Source organism: Pan troglodytes, chromosome 19, assembly GCF_028858775.2.
Source record: "Pan troglodytes isolate AG18354 chromosome 19, NHGRI_mPanTro3-v2.0_pri, whole genome shotgun sequence".
Classification (NCBI taxonomy): Eukaryota; Metazoa; Chordata; class Mammalia; order Primates; family Hominidae; genus Pan; species Pan troglodytes.
In genome coordinates, this window is record NC_072417.2 from 80149573 (window position 1) to 80168402 (window position 18830).

Consider the following 18830-nt stretch of genomic DNA (forward strand, 5'->3'; position numbering starts at 1 on the left):
CAAGGCCTCAGGCAGCCTGGCTTCTTTGGCTTTGCTGGGCTCAGTCCCCCAAGAAGCTCTCACAGATTTAAAGTCTTATATAGCTTTCCCAGACGAGAGCTGCATAATGCTGACCCTTCAGTTCTGGAGTCTCAGGATCTAGCCCACTCCCAGGCCTCCATTAAGCACTGTCCTAGTGGGGACTCTGCACAGTGGCTCTGCCTCTGCACCAAGTCTCCGCCTGGGCCCTCTGACTGTTCAATACATCCTTTGAAGTCTATGTGGAGTGACCATTCTGGCCAACCTGGTGAAACCCCGTCTCTACTAAAAATACAAAAATTAGCTGGGCGTGGTGGCACATGCCTGTAATCCCGGCTACTTGGGAGGCTGAGGTAAAAGAATTGCTTGAACCCATGAGGCGGAGGTTGCAGTGAGCTGAGATCGCGCCACTGCACTCCAGCCTGGGCAACAGAGAGAGATTCTGTCTCTAAACTAAATAAATAAATAAATAGAACAGGAGGCCAGGCATGGGGGCTCACACCTGTAATCCCAGCACTTTGGGAGGCCGAGGCGGGAAGATCACTTGAGGTCAGGAGTTCAAGACCAGCCTAGCCAACATGGTGAAACCCTGTCTCTACTAAAAACACAAAAATTACCTGGGCGTGATGGCCCGGCCTGTAGTCCATAGCTACAAAGGAGGCTGAGGAAGGAGAATCACTTGAACCCAGGACGTGGAGGCTGCAATGACCTGAGATAGCAACACCGCACTCCAGCCTCAGTGACAGAGTGAGACTCCATCTCAAAAAAAAAAAAAAAAAAAAAAAAAGAGCAGGAACCCTTATTTCATGCTTTCTCAAATGAAGTTAAAATTTTACTTTCCTTTTACTACCTATATAATATGCAGAGTTTAGGGGTCATTAAAACTTTCTCAGAGGGAGGAGATTACTTATAGTGCAAGAAATTCTTGATTCACAAAGAATCATAGCAAAAAGAATCTTTTTGCTAAGATGATGTTCAGTTTTATCTTTTTTTTTTTTTTTCACTATACAATCAATGTCTTCTACCTTTGAACTCCCTCTTCCAAGGACTTCTGTATGGTAATACTCTCCTAGTTTTCTTCCTACCTCTCCTAGCTGCTCTCCATCTCCCATCTAAGCACCAACTATTTTCTATAGGCTCCAGCCTGCCTTCCTTCTACTCTGTAAGTTCTTGATAGGTCACCCTCTCCCAGATCTCCCAGCTCAGGGCTGTAAATCCAACTGTCAAATGGACACTTTTGATTATATGCCCTTTAAACTCAGTATATGCAAAACTGACTACCTGACCTCCCCAGTGTGACCCAACCCAATCTTCCCATGTATTAACAACTTAGAAAATGGCACTGTCATCCACGTAGGTATCCAAGCCAACCAAAAATCAAGTCATCCTTGACCCTGCCTCTCTCACCAACCTTCATTCACACATCACAGAATCACTATGCCCTGTTACTTCCTCATAGCCCTGTTAGTTCCCCTCCTTCCTAATTCATCTGCATCCCAACATTTTTAACTTGGATTACTATAATAGACTTCTAACATGACTTCTTGCCTCAAATCTGTTCTCCACACCCCCATCAGAGGATCTCTGAAAAATGCAAATCTGGTAAGTAGCTTTCTATAGCTCTCAGGACAGAGTTTCTCTCTCATTTACCCTGTCCCCACCACACAAGCACCCTCCATTGCAACTATAATAATCAACTGGCAGCTCCCCAAAACTCTATGCTCTTATGCTCACATCCTGTTTCCTTTAACCAAATACTTTTGTCCTCCTCCTTTTTTTTTTTTTTTTTTTGAGACAGAATTTCACTCTTGATGCCCCAGCTGGAGTTCAATGGCCCCATCTTGGCTCACTGCAACCTCCACCTCCTGGGTTCAAGCGATTCTCCTGCTTCAGCCTCCCGAGTAGCTGGGATTTACAGGTGCCCACCACCACACCAGGCTAATTTTTTGTATTTTTAGCAGAGACAGGGTTTCACCATGTTTGCCAGGCTGGTCTTGAACTTCTGAACTCAGGTGGTCCACCCACCTCGGCCTCCCAAAGTGCTGGGACTACAGGTGTGAGCCACCACGTCCAGCCTTGTCTTACTTCTAAACCTGACAAATCTTACCTGTTTTTCAAAGTTCAACTTACATTCCATCTGCTCGAGAAAGCAGATTTGAGCCCCTCCTTGACTACCCTCCTTTTCTCCACTAAGGTGAGAAACTGCCTCTTCCATGGGGCCCTTGTGCATTCCTCCAGTGCAGTGCTGAGCACATTTTATTATAACCCTGTATTTATGAGTCTGCCTCCACTACTGGATTACAAACTTTTGGGGGACAAGGAAACATATTTTGCTTGCCTTAGAAATCAGCATTGACTAGCATAGAACCTAACACCTTCAATATTCCATAAATTTTGTTCATTGAATTAATTTTATGTTTTTCTAATAATCTGATTTTTTCCCAAGCACCATATTCCCACTTTAGCCACTTTATATTTCCTAACATATTCTTGAAATCGTGTCATGTATTTCTCAACTATCTTAGGCCATATATATTTTTTAATAGTTTTTTGTTTTGTTTTGTTTTTTGAGACAGGGTCTCACTGTCACCCAGGCTGGAGTGCAGTAGCACAATCTTGGCTCACTGCAGCCTTGACCTCCTGAGCTCAAGCGATCCTCCCACCTCAGCCTCCTGAGTAGCAGGGACCACGGGTGCACACCATCATGCCCAGCTAATTTTTGTAGAGATGGGGTCTCGCCATGTTGCCGAGGCTGGTCTCAAACTCCTGGGCTCAAAAGACCTGCCCACCTGGGCCTCCCGAAGTGCTAAGATTATAGGTGTGAGCCACTGCGCCCAGGCCTTAGGCCATATATTAAAGTTTCACTCATGTCTATTTGAGAATCACCATCCCAAAACACTTGATCACAATTTAGCAGGCATGAAAAGTTAATCTCACAGTTTAGAGCAACAAGAGAATCCTCTTGTGACATTGGTTGTGTCTTGCAACAAAATTCTTGAGGTGGAGGCACCAGAAGTGCTAAGAAATAAAATAAAATAAAAGTCCTAAGAAATGCAGCTTTTCCCACAGAAAATTCATCACATGTTCAAGATGCAGACATTATAGACTTTCTAGTAAAGGTTATAGCTATACTAATAATTAATTTGTATAAAAGATTAACAGGCTAAAACTAAAATTATGTTAGTAATCTTAAATATTAAAATATGTACTTTTTGAAATTTAGTAACTCAGAAATACCTAAACTAGAAAATATATCCTACAATTAAGAAAGATATTTCTTAATAAGAAGAAAAACCATCTTTCCATTGTTGCATGCTACATTTTAAAATCATCCTTAAAGTTTACATAATCCCTAACCTTTTAGGGAATGGCAGAATTACAGCCAACTGAACACTCAATAGATTGAAAAAGATACTTCCATACTAATGAGAAATATGGCTCTATCAACCTTAGTAACAATTCCATCTCTTGAGTGCAACTTTCAAAAAATTTCAAACCTATAGTTTTCATTTCATGTGATTTCTGACTATATGAACAATAAAAATCTAACAAAGTAATAAAACAATCCCTGAGTTTACTAAAGCAGAGCGACAGAACTGAGGTGTCACCAATAGAAGCAGCACCCATCTAATGATGAAATGTGCACCCCACACCCATCTAACGATGAAATGTGCACCCCACACTAGGCCTGTCACCAACAGAAGCAGCACCCATCTAACGATGAAATGTGCACCCCACACCCATCTAACGATGAAATGTGCACCCCACACCCATCTAACGATGAAATGTGCACCCCACACTAGGCCTGTCACCAACAGAAGCAGCACCCATTTAACGATGAAATGTGCACCCCACACTAGGCCTGTCATGCCAGCTGTTAGCACTGAGAAGCCAGGCACAATGACCCAATGAGGCATGCACAGTTTAATGGACACAATAGCTTCAGCTAAAGCACATTTCCTTTGAAAATGTATCTCTTAAAATCAAACAGATTTCACTTCAAAGTAGAATCATTATTGAATACACACCAACATGTGACTGAGGATAAGAGAAGTAAAACAAACAAATCTCAAAAGAAAAGCATTTTCTAAAACTTAAATGAAATGTAGTATTATCTTTATCACGTACACACATCTCACACTAAAACAACCTAAGAAGAAATTTCTGGACTGCTTTGAAAAAAATCATCCTTTAAAAAAAAAAAAAAAAAAAAGCTAGATTATTAAATCCAGTCTCAAACCAAAATGTATTTTATCTAATCTTGAGAGCATTTTTTCAATCTACTTTCTAGGAAGAAATGCTAAAATGACCATGTAAAAGGCACAGTCTGATGGGATCTTGCTCTGTTGCCCAGGTTGGAACACAGTGGTGCAATCACAGCTCACTGCAGCCTCAAATTCATGGGTTGAAGTGATCCTCCTGCCTCAGTCTCTTGCAACCCTTACCATCAAAATGTAAGAAACTAGTATGAAGCCCCTTGATACTACTTCTGTGATTAGAAATATTCTGCTTTGGCCAGGTGTGGTAGCTCGCGCCTGTAATCCCAGCACTTTGGTAGGCCAAAGGCGGGCAGATCACCTGAGGTCAGGAGTTCAAGACCAGCCTGGCCAACATGGTGAAACCCCATCTCTACCAAAAATACAAAATTAGCTGGGCATGGTGACACTTGCCTGTAATCCCAGCTACTCAGAAGGCTGAGGCAGGAGAATCGCTTGAACCCAGGAGGCGGAGGTTCTGGTGAGCGAGATTGCACCATTGCACTCCAGCCTGGGCAACAAGAACGAAACTCCATTTAAAAGAAAAAAAGAAAAGAAAAGAAAAGAAAAGAAAAGAAAAAAAGAAATATTCTGCTTAAACTGTCAAAGTTCACAGAGGACTCATACATTCTCGGGACCTTGGGAAATATCCTACTAATTGTGTGGCAGCAGATCTGACCACGATGTCACAAAGAGGCAAACTTCAATGTGTTCAGAACACACTTATTATTGTCAACACATGTCCAAGTCATTTAGAGAGATGAGTCTATATAAGCATACCATTGTTTCCTACCTTTAAATTGGGTCTCAAACCACAACAAAACATTCTTCATGATTCTAATGGTGATTTGGGTTTGCTCTGATGACTGGTATTGATTGAACAGACAAGCAAAATGGCCCAGTCACACACACTAGAGCACAGCCCAAAGATGTGCCCAAAGCCAACCTTCAGACTGTTTCCGTATAGCCCTTAACTGACAGTGGATTTTACAAAAACAAAAAAAGAAGAAGAAATGCAACCAGGCCTGTATGAAATTCTCAAAGCCTAAAATATTTATTATCTGGCCCTTTACAGAAAAAGTTACTGAGCCCTGCACTACACCATAGCTTAGTAGCTGCATAGACACCTCCCCCAAAATTTTTAAAAATATATCTTAGTTATTTTATTTATACTTCAAGAATTAACAATCAAATGTAAATTAAATTCAAGGCAACATTAAAATGCATATAAATATTAAGTTTAAAGAGTGAAGAAGAAAACAAAATACTCTTTTAAGCAACATATGAAACTCTGTCACAGACTTTTGAAAATCTTCACAATCTATGTTTACTTGCTTATAGATGCATTCTGAGAACTCTATCTAATTACTATAGGATCTGTTTCTTTGTATGTGTACCAATTCTGCACCACACTTCACTAACATTTATAGGCCTGCCAAATTCAGAAATTTAATTTACCAGCCTTCATATCCAGGGTTACCTTTAGGTGAGAGTATCACCAGAAATTCCAGAATTCTCTAGCACAGTAACTACTTGTCACATGTTAGGCAGGTCGCAATAAATTATCAGTTGTATCTTGAAGATCCTTCAAAACTCTTGTGTAGTTGTGTACAGAACACATCAATACTGATTCAGCTAATTTACATTTTGTAAATATCCCTATTTGAGTCAATAAATATGATATAACTTTAAAGATTAAAAAAACAGAAAGCTCAGAAGTTCCTAAAAAAACACTCTACACTATCTTACCACTGCCGTACCACAATCTCTTCTTTTCATACCTAAGGGCTTTTTTACACCATGAGCAGCAAGTGTTGCCACTAATGATGTACCAGTTTCCTTTAAATTTTTTTAATTATAGGAGCAATATATGGTCATTATAGAACATTTCAAAAGTAGAGAAAACTATTACAACATAAAAATCACCTGTTAGTCCACCAACCAGAACATTTTGCTTTAATTCTTTCCAACATTTTTATACACAAATACATACACGTATGTGTATAGGCATCTATAAAAAATTAGAATGGCAATAAAGGTATTATAACTAGCATATTTTCTTCCCTAATATTATATCATGAGCATCATCACTGCATTAAAAATTCTTCAAGAACATAATTTCAAGTTGTATAACATTCAATCATATAGCTATATCATAATTAACTTATTCTTCACTACTCTTTGCAAGACATGTGTCCAGACATCTTTGACTCTGATTATTGCTTATGATCCCCCATAAGTGGAATTTCCACACCAAAAGATTCAAACTTAAGGTCCTTGATACAAACTGCCAAACAGCTCTCCAGATAGATCACAGAAACTGGGCCAGGGGCGGTGGCTCATGCCTGTAATCCCAGCACCTTGGGAGGCCAGAGCGGGTGGATCACTTGAGCCCAGGAGTTCCAGATCTTCCCTGGGCAACGTGGCAAAATCCCATCTCTACAAAAAATACAAAATGAAGCCGGTATGGTGATGCACACCTGCAGTCTCAGCCACTCAGCGTCTCCAGTTAGGCTGGAGAGGATGACCCCAGCCCGGGAGGTTGAGGCTGCAGTGAGCCAAAACCATGCCACTGCATTCCAGCCTCAGTGACAGAGTGAGACCCTGTCTCAAAACAGTAATAATTTTTTTAAAAAAGATCACACCAACTTAGTTTGCCATCAGTACTAATATTTTTAAGGCCCTCTCATACTGGCTTTGAAAGCCTTTGCAAGGTACTCATAGAGTGCACTTTCAACTATTCAGTTTCTCTTTTTTTTTTTTTTGAAACAGGGTCTCTCTTTCTCTCACCCAGGCAGTGATGTAATCATAGCTCACTGAAGCCTAGACCTCCTGGGCTCAAGCGATTCTCCCACCTCAGACCTCAAACTGACACACATCATGCCTGATTATTTAACTTTTTGTAGAGATGAGGTCTCAATATGTTGCCCAGGCTGGTCTCAAACTCTTGAGCACAAGCAATCCATCCACCTCAGCCTCCCAAAGTGCTACAATTACAGGTGTGAGCCGCCACGCCCAGCCTTAGTTACTTGATCAGTATTTAACCTCTACAATTTTGTAGGGTTTCTCCTTTTTTCCATTCAGACAAGTTTCCACTTTTAAAAGATTATTTTGAATATAATAATACTAAGCTTTTTAGGCTTCACGTGCACATTCTAAAGTAATGGAATGATTTATAAACCTTAATAAAATATTAAACAAATAAAAGTTACTATATAATTTTTTCTGAATTCCTACTATGATACTCAAAAATAGTCTCCAGGATTCTGGTAAGCTTTTAAATTATATTTAATCCCAATGTTTACGATTTATCATGGTGTTCTTTCCTAAGAAAAAGGAATCCATGATAATATAAATAATATAGATGATATAACCAACTGTCCTTCTTATTTAACATCCTACAGACACAATTGATAAAAGCCTTTTAAGAGACCATCAATGGGCCAGGATTTAAAGTCTTAGAGTAATGAAAAATAGATTCCATCTGACTTTGTAAATTTTACATGTATTTAATTTGAAATTAGGTATTTTCAAAAGTTAGATCATAGCTAATCTATAAATAGGGTAACCAAAATATCTATATTTTCACTTTCTTTTCCTTTCTGAATATACTCTTAATGAGTGTTCAGTATTTATTAATAATACTAATGATAAGGAATCATAAGGCATCCTGGAGAAGAAAAATATGCTGGTTCAGCTGTATTTAGAAGTAAAACTACTTATAAAAATGTATTCAGGTCTCATAATTGTGGTTCAGTTTTTAAGGCTTGTCTCCAGTTTATCTAAAATATATTAATAGAAAGCTACTACCAAATACAACTATTTCACTAATCTTCCCTCACTCTAACTTTCTTTTCTGAGATTATTTTTCCTAAAATAATTCAAATAAGCTTTTGATTTAAGCACTTGGTCTTAACCTGTGGCATATGGATAAAATGTAAAATATGTTAACGTATTTATAAACTGCTATAAAGCTGTTTTATCAACCCATTTTCCTGAAAATCTAAATAATTTCATTCTTAAAACAACTTTTCAAAATATGTGGTCTCTTTCAGTTGTTGTATATCTGTTCAACAAATACTCATTCAGTGCTTGCTATGACTACCATTGACTGAAAGCTTCTTAAGAGCAGGAACCACGGATTTATACTCCCGGCATCTGGCAAAGAGCTTGTCCCCTAATAGATGTTTCATAAGGTCTTATAGAAATGAACTATGTGCTAAATAACAGGGATACCATGGTGAGCATGAGACAGTTCTGCCTTAAGAAGCTCATATTTCCTTTAAAGATAGAATACAGTTATTGAATAACAACCATTTACTACCTGTCTTCACTTAGGCACACTTTCATTTTAAAGATTAGAAATACCATCCAAAGGGGAGATTTTTTGTTTTAAAGTGTTTCTAAAGTAACTTACTTGCTGATTTCTTTATACTGGGCTATCTCCTCAATATAAAGAAGGTCATGTAACCGTGACTGATAGTTGCTCTTGGTCAATGATTTGTCTAAAACGGACTGGGTAAATAGCTGGTCAGCAGAGAGGGGAATTTGGTATCTGATAAGAAGGCTCTTCTCCAAATCAGTAGTCTCATTAGGTTCAAAATCTATAATAGTCTTAGAGGAAGAATCCCAACGTTTAGCTGTGGTTACTAGCTGCTGTTTTGCATGCATCAGGTATTCGAGATCTAAATGGAAACAAAAAACACATTTATAAAGAAACAGAACATTAAAATTTTTAAATAACATTAAAATTCTTAACTATATTACATATTTTTGTATGAGAATTGTATATGCTAGAGCTGAAATTCTTAAAAACAAAACAATGCAAATACCCATTGACTATTACCCCCATATCAAAAAACAAAACAAAACAAAATAACATTACTATAAATCCATGTTTAAAAAAAAAACTTTTTATCAGGCTAGGACATACTAGAAATTATTAACATTTTTAAAATACAGATTAACATTTAGAACTTAATTCTTCAGTCAAGAGAAATTTGAATATGCGTGAAAAAGATATGATAAATTCTTCATAGGTTTTATCAGATGATAATCACTTTCTCTTCCTATTACCAATACCCATCCCATTATAGAAAGAGAAGATCAAAAACTGTAAAGGGTTAAATCTTTTCTTGTGTGATAAAGCACAATGAAACTATAGTATCTTTAAGTCAACTTACTATAAACAAAAATCTTTTCGAAAATATTAATGTAAAACACTGCTAAGTCCTTATTAAAATGCAGTACAATGCCATTCAAATGTCATTTCCAAAAAATCCAGGTTAGCCTCCATTAAATTATACTGTAAGTAGGGCATAATGTCAAAACAAATGACTGTTCAAGTTCTGACATACCAGGGGAAAAAAAGTAGCACAATACCAGCACAAGATGAAATCCATAGTAACATAAACTCTGAGCACTGGGTTGGCTCACTCTATATGTAGTGCGTATTACTTTTCTATTGAGTGAAACATACATATACCTAAAAAAGAAAACTTAACCGAAAGAAAAGAAAATGTAACCTTACTGATACATTACACCAAGACTTTGACATAACATAATTGGAAAAACGGTTTCACAACTCAGATTAAAATTTTAGGAAGAAATAATTAAAAGTTAGACAAAGATCAGTCTCCAAAGTACAAATTATCCTAAACTATCTTTGAAATGACAACATAATGCACAATTGCCATGTCTTTTTTAGTGAGAGATTTGGCAACATTTAAATGTTACATATATATTATAAACATGAGCCTAGTCATTCACCAAGATTAATGTCTCAATAGTGGCAAATAGCTTATCCAAATAATCTTAATAATTTCTAACCTTTGCTCCTTGAAAAGCCATTTTCACATGCCAGTTTTATTTCTCAAAGGGCAACACAAATACCATTATAACCATCAAATGTAAAGATGGTCTGCTTATTAAAAACTTGCACTTTAAAAATACTCTGGATTGGGGCTGCGCACAGTAGCTCCCACCTGTAACCCCATCACATTGGGAGGTCAAGGCAGGAGGATCGCTTGAGGTCAGGAGTTCAAGACTAGATTGAACAACATAGCGAGACCCTGTCTCTAAAAATAAAAATAAAAATATACGATAAAATTAACTATCATTAAAAAAAAATACTCTGGATTGATGGTCCGTTTTTGCAATAGCCTCACAAGCAGAAGTTTCCTAATGTACACTAACCACATTTTCTTCCTAAATCACTTTGACAGCCAGGCACGGTGGCTCACGCCTATAATCCTGGTACTTTAGGAAGCTGAAGCGGGAGGATCACATGAGGTCAGGAGTTCCAGAACAGCATAGCCAACATGGAGAAATCCTGTCCCTACTGAAAATACAAAAATTGCGGGGCACAATGGCTCAAACCTGTAATCCTAGCAGTTTGGGAGGCTGAGGCAGGTGGATTGTCTGAGCTCAGGAGTTCAAGACCAGCCTGAGCAACACGGTGAAACCCAGTCTCTACTAAAATACAAAAAATTAGCTGGGCGTGGTGGCGGGTGCCTGTAGTCCCAGCTACTCGGGAGGCTGAGGCCGGAGAATGGCGTGAACCCGGAAGGCGGAGCTTGCAGTGAGCGGAGATCGCGCCACTGCACTCCAGCCTGGGCGACAGAGTGAGACTCCACCTCAAAAAAAAAAAAAAAAATTTTAGCCGGGCATGGTGGCATGCACGTGTAATCCCAGCTACTTAGGAGACTGAGGCAGGAGAATCACTTGAACCCAAGAGGCAGAGGATGCAGTGAGCCAAGATCGCGCCACTGCACTCCAGCCTGGCGACAGAGCCAGACTCTGTCTCAAAAAATAAATAAATAAATAAATACTAAACTCTACATAATAGTAAGGAATCTATTTAGTATGTAGCTTTTAAAGGAGGTCTAACTACTCTTTGGTGGTGGGGAGATTATATTTCATAATTTTATTTTACATTTCACTTTAAAAAAATTAATTCAGACTATGCCTAGATTACTATTATGTTCATATACTTTAAAAAGTCACTAGTTATTCCTAACTGATGTTTAAGTAGCTGAGACAAGAACAAACCTAAAATGACAGAGCTTTCCCTGGAAAATGCTTTTTGATTCACCTACCTAATATACAAACAAAATGCAGAAAGCTTTTCTACTCTGGGTTAACAGTATTCAGGCTTTTGGGGAAAAGAGGCATGAGCAATAGCAGTATTTGTTTTTCTCATTATCTATATAGTACCCTGATTCCCACCTGGATTTTATGAAACTCTTAAATGCTTGTATCAAAATATCACACATACTTCATAAATGTATACAACTATTATGTATCCATAAAAATTAAAAATTAAATGTTAAGTGTCTTTAGCAGGTAGCACAGTAATTTCAAAACAATTCTCCAGCAATGCTAAATTTTATTCCATTTACTTTTTTTAATGACTTTAAACACAGTGCAGGGGAAAGGAAAACTAGGGGAGCAAAAAGAATCTTGAAAAAAAAATCCACATATTCCAGCAACAAAAAGCCTACAAACTACTGATCTAAGTCTTTAACTCGGATGTCAAAAATGAACTATGGCCAGTGACTACTACTAAGGATACGGTATGCAAAACCCATTTCTCTTTCCCTATTTCATCTGAATTTGAGTCAAACTTCCAGCTCCATTCCTCTCACTTGTACAAAGAAACTTACTAAATTGATTTAATGACCCACCTAACTTACAGTGCTTAAAGGTCACCTCGTAAATAGCAGAAGGACGTGGGTCCCTTATGGGGACACTGGGCATGACTCCTACTGGGGCTCTTTGTCATCTCCACCTACAGCACATGCGTACCTGCTAACACCTCAGCACTCAGGGCAGCCTGAGCCAGTGCATCCTTGGCATGCGTTTTCTTCAGCCTAGATTAGGCTAAAGTGAAAAACACTGGAAAATTGAGAAGTGGCCGGGCGCGGTGGCTCATGCCTGTAATCCCAGCATTTTGGGAGGCCAAGGAAGGCAGGTCACCTGAGGTCAGAAGTTCAAGACCAGCCTGGTCAACATGGCGAAACCCCATCTCTACTAAAAATACAAAAAAAAATAGCCAGGTATGATAGCTCGTGCCTGTAGTCCCAGCTACTCCGGAGGCTGAGGCAGGAGAATCGCTTGAACCCAGGAGGTGGAGGTTGCAGTGAGCCAACACTGCACCACTGTATTCCAGCCTGGGTGACAAAGCAAGACTCAGTATCAAAAAAAACAGAAAGATGAGAAGTGAGCAGGTTAGGATCAATATTCATAAAACCATTTAGGAATTTAACTTTAACAGTGACTTATTAACCAATTCTTACAATAATAAATCTCAAAGCAAACCTAACAGAAATTACAGACCTATGGAATGTGTTACCCTGAGATGTGCTAGGCAAAAACTATGAACAGATTTTAATAGAAATCCATAAGTTAAAGATAATTAGAATACACCTAATCTTTTGAAGATAACAGTCTTTTGAAGGAGTTCCGCTATCAAAAATAGAATTCAAGGTTGAAATAACTACTCTAACACAAGATACATTTCCCAACTTCCCTTGGCCTTCTGACCCTGAGAATAGCAGTGCTTGCATTTCAACCACATCTTTACTATTCTAATAAAGCACCCAAAGGGTGGGTTTGTTTCGTCTTGAAGTATATAGTACAGCAGACTTGAAAAATACCTTTAACAGGACCTGGAAGGTAAATAAGAAGAAAATAAGGGGTGGGGAAATCAAGTGTTCTAAGTACCCAGCACAAGCGTTGACATGTAAGAGGCAGGTAATAAATGGGTGTTAAATATGGAATTTATTAAAACCTGCTATATTTATCTAGGACTTAGAGAATGAGATGAAATGCTTCCTAATTCCAAAATCAGATACCACACTCTTCCTTAGAAAATATTTTGGTATGTGGCTTTACAAATCTTGACTGCCCAAATTAACAATAAAATAAAATCCCACAGTAATCCCAAACTACTGCTTCAGTGATCCATTTCTATATCCTTTCTTTCACCCAAACTGCCACATGGAAGCAAGGTGAATCTCTCTCAGCTTGCCTATGTTAACTGTCCCTATTTCTGTCTCTGAAAGAGGCTAACAAAAAGTTAAAACAGCAGAGTAAGAGCATTAAGAAATACCTCATGCTTTTTACATACTTCTATTCAGTTTCTTTTATTGACAAACTATTTAAGTCTATTTTTCTATTACTTTTCTGATCATGTAACAGTATGTAGATATATAATATGTTCTTAACTTACCAACAACTTTGGTAGTTGGGAATACTTTCTAAGATAGACTAAATTTTAATGCTAATGTTAACATAGATAGCTAGACTCAAACTAGAGAAATAAATGATATCAAGTTTCCATATTTAACTCCAAGAGTTCATTTTCAGCATGTTGCTTCCAGATATTCAAAACAGAATTCCAAATCAATTTTGCCAAACAAAAATTTTCCATTAATCAAGTTGTGGTATAAACCATAAGAATGCAGTCTGTTTTCTAAACAGGGGATAACTCACTAGCTTCCTTCCTTTGCAGATGCCTTTGCCACATATTTTTGAAAAGCCTATCCTTAGTCCAAAAGCTTTTTTAGTATATAGTGTCTTTTTCTGAACCCGAATCTCCCCAACAAGGGAAAAAAAAAAAACTACAAAAAGCAAAACTAAAGTCATTCATATTTCCTAAAGAGTTTTCAGGATTGCCAAAATGACTAGAGAAAAAAAATATTTGTTCATGGCCTACAAATAGAAAAGGTCTGGATGCTTTAGGTACAGTGACAGTAATATTAAAAAAAAAAAAAGAAACCCAAAACCTATGTTTATTTTCCTCCAATTCAAATTTGAATTAACTAAAGTAGGATTTTTAGTTCAATACTCAACAATGAACTAGAGAAATATAAACATTTGCTATATAACTTGATTTTAAGTTTCAATGAGTAACACACTAACATAACTAAGTTACATGAACATATCAGTTTGACAGACACTGAGAGCCAATGATTAACTGAGCTACACTGTGATTCTCTAAGAGGGAAATAATGCATGCTGCATTTCTAAACTTATTTGTACATGGCATTCTACACCTTCAGTGTTATTATTAATTTTAGTGGAACATAATTTAGAAAATGCTAAGCTAATAGCCTAGCATGGTCCAAATTTATAAACTTATGCAAGAGAAATACGGTTCCAGCATTCATTTAAGGACAAAAACTTGCTTAAAAACAATGACCACCCAATCAAGTGGAATATGCAATAAATATTTCCCGCTGAGAAGGAGTAATCTCTAAAAAAAAGAACATACTGGCCGGGCATGGTGGCTCATGCCTATAATCTCAGCACTCTGGGAGGCTGAGGTAGAAGGATCGCTTGAGCCTAGGACTTCGAGACCAGCCTGAGCAACACAGAGAGACCTTGTCTCTACAAAAAAAGACTTTTTTAATTAACTTTTTTAATTAGCCAGGCATGGTGGTGTGCACTGATAGTCTCAACTGCTTAGGAGGCTGAGGTGGGAAGATCACTTGAGCCTACGAGTTCAAGGCTGCAGTGAGCTATAATCACACCACTGCACTCCAGCCTGGGCAACAGAGTAAGACTCTGTCTCTAAATAAATAAATAAATAAATAGAGATATTTCCCATTCAAATTCCAGTTTCACAGAATCACTAAGTTTCCTTGTATATGCAAAAACCAAATTATATTATAATTTATAATATTTTCAAAACCATATGGAAATATGACAGATCCCAGACCTAATTCAATTCCCAATTGCATTTGGCCAACTTATACCTGGAATGACACTTTTCTCCTAATTCCAGGCCAAGGAAGATCCAATGATGAACTGGCTGAGGCTGAAGATCAAATTAGCCAGGCTGTCAGATTGTCACCAATTTAACAAAGTAGTTATCTTGCTCTCAATGTCTCTGAATGTTGTCCACACAAGTATTCCAGGAAAAGATACAAAATAGGACACTGCCATTTTACATTTTTATTGTCTCAGAACATTTTATAAAATTGTAATTTCACATAAACAAATTGTTTGCCCATAAACATATTTTCTGCTGACATGGACTCTCCCGTGATAATCAAAAACACTAACTGTAATAGTACTGAGATAAAAGCAAGAAACAAATATTACACTACTTATATTCTGCTTTTATTTCTTTACAATTCTGTTAGGACTCTCCACATAATCACAATGAAACAAATGTAGTCACGCAATAAAAATTTCAAGAGTTAACAAAATGGTAAGATATTCAATGACATCAATTTTAAGGGTGGGGAAGTTATCAAAGAGCTAAAAATTAGCATAAGTCATTATGCTGATGACCAAAAAAAGTTAGCCCAATATCATCTAGCTTGCCTAAAACCTAGATCTAAGTTTTCCTTTCCCCAACCTTCAAAATCTTACATAAGAAAATGCATTTTGTAGATTTCATACTGTTTGTTATTTCTCCTTTGTCTTTAAACAAATTTCACTATGTGAAATCATTTTAATGTTTCCAAATTAGTCCAAGAAAATGCTTAAGTTTTTTCAATTATTTTCTATCACATAACTACTTAAAAGTAAAATCTTAAAGGAAAAAAGGCAAAGACATCAAACTACAAAGAAGTCACTAAAAAAAGGATATGGTATTATAAAAAAAGAGGAGGATATCCTTGTCTATATAAATCCTCTCTACCACATCTGAACGAAATGTAAAACTTAATTTTCAAACTAATATGTTAGAAATATCAGAAAGGAGATTCTTTGTTTCTTCCAGCTACCAGGCTCAAAACATCAATCATCTTGGAAAACTACGCTTTCAACTCCTACAATGTGTTCTCTTGCCAACATCTGCAGGCACTGTGGCCTCAAGGGCTCTCTGCTTTTTAAGTCCTCTGCTTGCACCCTAGTCCAAGTCCTCATTTTAAAAAACAAAAACAAAATAAAGAAACAAAAAAAAAACCCAACTCTTCTCTTTTCCTACTTTCCTCCTTTTGTGTATAAGCCAGAAATTATCCTAATCAAGGCTAATTATAAACATAATAGCTACTATTAACTAAATGTCTACTGTGAGCCTGATGTCGTACGAGGCTTCAGGTTCTCACAATGATCTATGACAGATATTACTAGCCCCATTTTACAGATGTTTCCCCGTGAAGCCCAGAGAAGTTAAGTACTCTGCCCAGGCTCACACAGGCAATAAGTCGAAAATCAGGATTCAAATCCTATTCTATTTGACTCTGATTTTTGTCTACTGCTCTTCTCCAACAAGAAAAGTAACACATATCTGAGGCAGAAGTAGTCAAAGTACTTTTACTCTTCTCAAGCCTATGAAAGTACCCTGAGCTCCTTTTCATCACCACCTTTTCTAATTATCATGTTTTAATACTATCATTCTTTTACATTTTACTGCAGACATTTAACATTTTATATTATTAATTAAATATTTTATTAACTAATAAGAATTCTTGACAGCACTTACAAACATTTCTATGGGTAAAGGAGTCTGAGTTATAAGCCACTAACCTACAAGCAAATTTCTAAAATACAACCCACATGTAAGCCAAGAACATCCTTTACAGTTATATTTGAGAGTAGGAAATGTATGTTGTTCTCTCTTTATGACTTAAATCTCTTTATGATTTAAAAAGGATGCTGCTTAGTGGTTCTCAAGGTCTGGTCTCTAAAGCAACTTACTAGTTCAGGGGTAGGCAAACTACAACACCAAAGTCAAATGCAGCCATTGTTTTTGAAAATAAAGTTTTATTGGAACACAGTCACACCCATTTGCTTATGCATTGTCTATGGCTGCTTTCTCATTACAACGCAGAGCTGAGTAGTTGCAACAGAGATCACCTGCCCTGCAACACCTAAAATATTAACTGTCTGGCCCTCTGCAGAAAGAATTTGCCAAATACTATGCTAATATATATAAGCCAAATACTTTATTTTTATTTTATCAACTACCATATCTATTTAGCTATGGAAATTAATTTATTCTGATTCCAAAGAGTACTGAAAAGATGACAAAAATACATACTACAGAATAAAAACAAGTAAAAGGGATCAAAGTCAGTGGGAAATAAGGGTAAAGTGAAGTCTGGGTAATCTTAGCACACATAGAAGAAGATGTCACCTAACTGTTAAATTTGGGCACCATCGTTGTTTCAACCTTACTAGCAGCTAAAGTAAAGAGGAAGACAGACCAATTTCACCTTTTCACTATGTGAAAAAAAATAAAATTCTAGCATTCGCTAATGAGAAAAACTACTTCTAGGTTCTCATGAATGGGACATTATGGTACATAGTAAAAAACGTCCTCCACAATATGGTTAGTTACAGTCAATACAAAAGCAAGTTTCATACAGCTCTGCTTTTTGAAGTGTTTGTTAAATAAAAAGTTTTTGTTAAATAGAATAGAACACCTATAAATCCAACCAAGAGCAAAGGAAATGTGGGCTAACATGTCCTTTCTTTGTCCTGTTGGATCTTGGCATAAAATTTAGATATAGGCAATAAATTGACAATGTACAAAGTAATTCCTTATGTCATGCTTACATGTTGAAACCAGGGACCTCTTCCCAAAAACAAAGAGCAGATTTGATTAAAGGCACCCTTGGCCTCCTTAACACTAGTGGATGCACAAAATGATTTATGAAGGCTTATTATACTCAAGACTTTTCATTCAGAAACAATGTACTAACATCAGCAAAGTTAACTAGTCAATAGGACATGAAAATAAACGTTGACACAATTACCATTAAAATGATATTCTACCCAAACTAATATTGAAAGATATTACTGTGCTAAAACCATCTTACTGTGAAATGAAACTGGTAGACCAAAACAGGTCTGATCATCTACTCATACAAGTTTGGGGAACCTCAAAGTTCAAGCTTTACCTGGTGGCTCTATGAAGAAATCAGGGCACAGTGTGAATCATTATAAGCCCATTACACAGTAAATGAGTCAATTAAGTTGGGATTTTTTTCTTTATTATTATTCTCTTCCTATCCATGGAATATATTCAAGGGCCAATACATATCTTTGAATGTTGCTTTTTAACACATTGTATCAGGGGAAAAAAGTCTAAATATTACCTTCTGTAGAAGCTGCATCAATCATTACTCTTTGCATGAGTACTGGTTCCAATCCAAAGTCGAAAACTATGGTTTGGCGAAAAGTTCCAAATATTTCTGTGTTAAATGCTATCCCGACTTTATACACGTAATGATCTAATCCATTTTGGGCCATCTTTCCTCCTATCCATTCTTGACAGTTTTCTGGGACTTCTTGTGATACCTGGGTAGTACTATCTCCGGCAGATATTGCAATGATACTAAAATGAGGACGATGAGCATCATAAAGCAATGCTACACGATACAGCATTCTTGCAGGCTACAAGGAAGTTAAAATAATTCATTGAGTACAAGGGGGTGAAAAATCCAATTGTAATTGGGCTCTTCAATGAAAATATTTCCATAAGGGACTTTTACTTCCCCAAGCTTCTAAGATACTATGGCCATTTAAGAAAAAAATCAAAATGGTTTTTTAAAATCAGTTGTTAAAATTATTTATTTATGCTATATCGCTAGTCTC

At 37.0% G+C, this 18830-nt stretch overlaps 1 protein-coding gene across 32 annotated transcripts in view; it reads right to left on the minus strand.

Moving 5' to 3' along the window:
- Positions 1-18830, minus strand: part of HELZ (helicase with zinc finger) — a 167437-nt gene that overhangs the window by 91427 nt on the left and 57180 nt on the right. For 18 of the 32 annotated variants that reach the window (XM_054670615.2, XM_063799209.1, XM_063799219.1 and 15 more), the window contains 2 exons: positions 18332-18629; positions 8692-8959 (listed from right to left, as the gene is read on the minus strand). In XM_054670615.2, the coding sequence (XP_054526590.1) occupies positions 8692-8959; positions 18332-18629 (566 nt within the window). Of the gene's footprint in view, positions 1-2955; positions 3037-8691; positions 8960-15034; positions 15165-18331; positions 18630-18830 lie in introns of those variants that run through there. The other 14 variants (XM_063799200.1, XM_063799211.1, XM_063799215.1 and 11 more) reach the window with 2 other exon arrangements.